Raw genomic sequence first — 2,080 nt, forward strand, 5'->3', positions numbered from 1 at the left:
TTTAATATTTATCGGGTCTGGTATCAGGCCGGGTAATCGGGGCGGGGATTACCAAACCCGTCCTCATCCCCGTTTAACATAAACGAGTTTTCCCCGTCCCCGTCCCCATCCCTATTTATGATCCCCGAACCCGACCCGTTAAATTCGATTTTCGGTTTTCCCCGTCGGGTTCGGGTTTTTTTACCATCCCTACTTGGCCTAGTGGTTGAGAGAGAGCTTTAGCTTTCATGTTATCCAGGTCCGAATCTCACACTCCTCCAATTTAATATCTTAAATTTTCTTTCTATCTGATTTGTGAAAAATAAATTTATTTGAATTTATTAAAATTATGATCAAATTGAGAGAAAATATAAGTAACAATGACCAAATGTGTAATTATATCAATTTTGACTAATTGTCACATCAGCATTTTCATTAAATGTTAACCGTAGTGGACTGATTGATGCATTTAAATAGTTGGATGGTCTAATTGAGAAGAATTAAAAAATGGTGGTCAAAATGAAAAGGGACTATAGTTGGGTGACGTCTGGTATAGTTTACCCCAAAAAATAACAAACATAAAACTCTACAATCTCTGAATTTAAATGATTAAATTAAAGAGAAATAATATAATATTTAAATAAAATAATTCAAAGACCATATGTAATAAAATATGAATACTAATTTTGAAATACTACCAATCTTCTAATTTAAAATAAAATTTTTAATAAGATGGAATATGTTAGAATGACCCGACCCATATAAATGTATGCTAACTTGTCATTTTGCAGGGAGGTTGCTTCGTGGCACCATCGTCGAATCTCCGTTGAAAAGTCATCAAATCCAATCTTATAAATACCCTTTCACTTCCGCTTTCCACTCTCATCCAAAATAATCGGCTTCAATTCAAAGCACAATCTTCTTTGTTTCCTTCTCTGAAATTTGAAACTTTTATCTTCTTTTCAGTTATTAGTTATGGAAACTAGCAGTGCGCTTCAATACATCGAACGATATTTACTCGATGAATTTTCTCCGGCGGAACTGGAGAGCTTTTCGCCTGAAAATCAATGGAAAAATGCATCAAAACCCGAGGTTTCCACCTCTCAATCGCTGTCTTTGTGCTCTCAAACTTCCAGCTCCGGTTCCTGTGTAACGGTATCCAATTTTAATTCCGTTCCCGAATTCCCAGGCTTCGAATTTGAATCGAGAAATCAATCGGTCGATCTCACAACGCCTAAGCCCATCTCTTCCGATGCCAATGCCTTTGGATTGGAAGTTAAACCTCAAATAGCTAAAATCTCCGCCGTGAAACCTCAAGCTTCTTCGAATTCGAGTTCCAATTCTCAGAATCGAAAACCGTCTCTGAAAATCTCGTTGCCCCATAAAGTGCAGTGGATTCATTTCGGTAAACCGGATTTAACCATCGCGGAGCCGGGGAATTCAAATTCCGAAGAAAAAAGCAAGCGTTACAGAGGCGTCCGACAAAGGCCGTGGGGGAAGTTTGCAGCTGAGATCCGAGATCCGACCCGAAAAGGTGCTCGGGTCTGGCTGGGAACCTTTGATACCGCCATAGAAGCTGCCAAGGCTTACGACCGAGCTGCTTTTAAGCTGCGCGGATCGAAAGCGATTCTTAACTTCCCACTCGAAGCTGGGAGGTTGAATGTAACCGTTGTCGACGGCGAGAAGAAACGGAGCGCAGACGACGACGGAACTGGGGAAGAAAGTCAAGTAAAGGCCGTGAAGAAAGAAAACGACGACGACGTGACGAAAGCAAGAGATAACGGTGATACTCCTTTGACGCCGTCAAATTGGGCGTCATTTTTGGAGTTGGATAATGACGCGAAGGGGATTTTTAACATGCCTCTGTTGTCGCCGTTATCCCCACACCCGCCTTTGGGCTTTCCCCAACTTATGGTAATCTAAATAATGATGATAAACACGAGAAAAACTACTTTGATAGGAAATAAATTACTGTTAATCTTTTAGATTTTGGATTTAAGCATTATAAATTTTAGAGATATAAGCATTTAATGTTAAATGATTAACAGTTATATTTAAACAGATATTGTTTTATATTTACTCGAAATTGTTGTTGATCTTT

At 39.2% G+C, this 2,080-nt stretch overlaps 1 protein-coding gene across 1 annotated transcript; it reads left to right on the forward strand.

Moving 5' to 3' along the window:
• Positions 1-881: 881 nt before the first annotated feature.
• LOC120173017 (ethylene-responsive transcription factor 5-like) lies at positions 882-1,966 on the forward strand. Its single transcript, XM_039180316.1, has one exon. The coding sequence runs from the start codon at positions 955-957 to the stop codon at positions 1,900-1,902; it is 948 nt and encodes a 315-aa protein (XP_039036247.1). The 5' UTR covers positions 882-954; the 3' UTR covers positions 1,903-1,966.
• The last annotated feature ends 114 nt before the right edge of the window (positions 1,967-2,080 follow it).

This window comes from Hibiscus syriacus, unplaced genomic scaffold (genome assembly GCF_006381635.1).
Source record: "Hibiscus syriacus cultivar Baekdansim isolate YM2019G1 unplaced genomic scaffold, ASM638163v2 tig00111941_pilon, whole genome shotgun sequence".
Lineage (NCBI taxonomy): Eukaryota > Viridiplantae > Streptophyta > Magnoliopsida > Malvales > Malvaceae > Hibiscus > Hibiscus syriacus.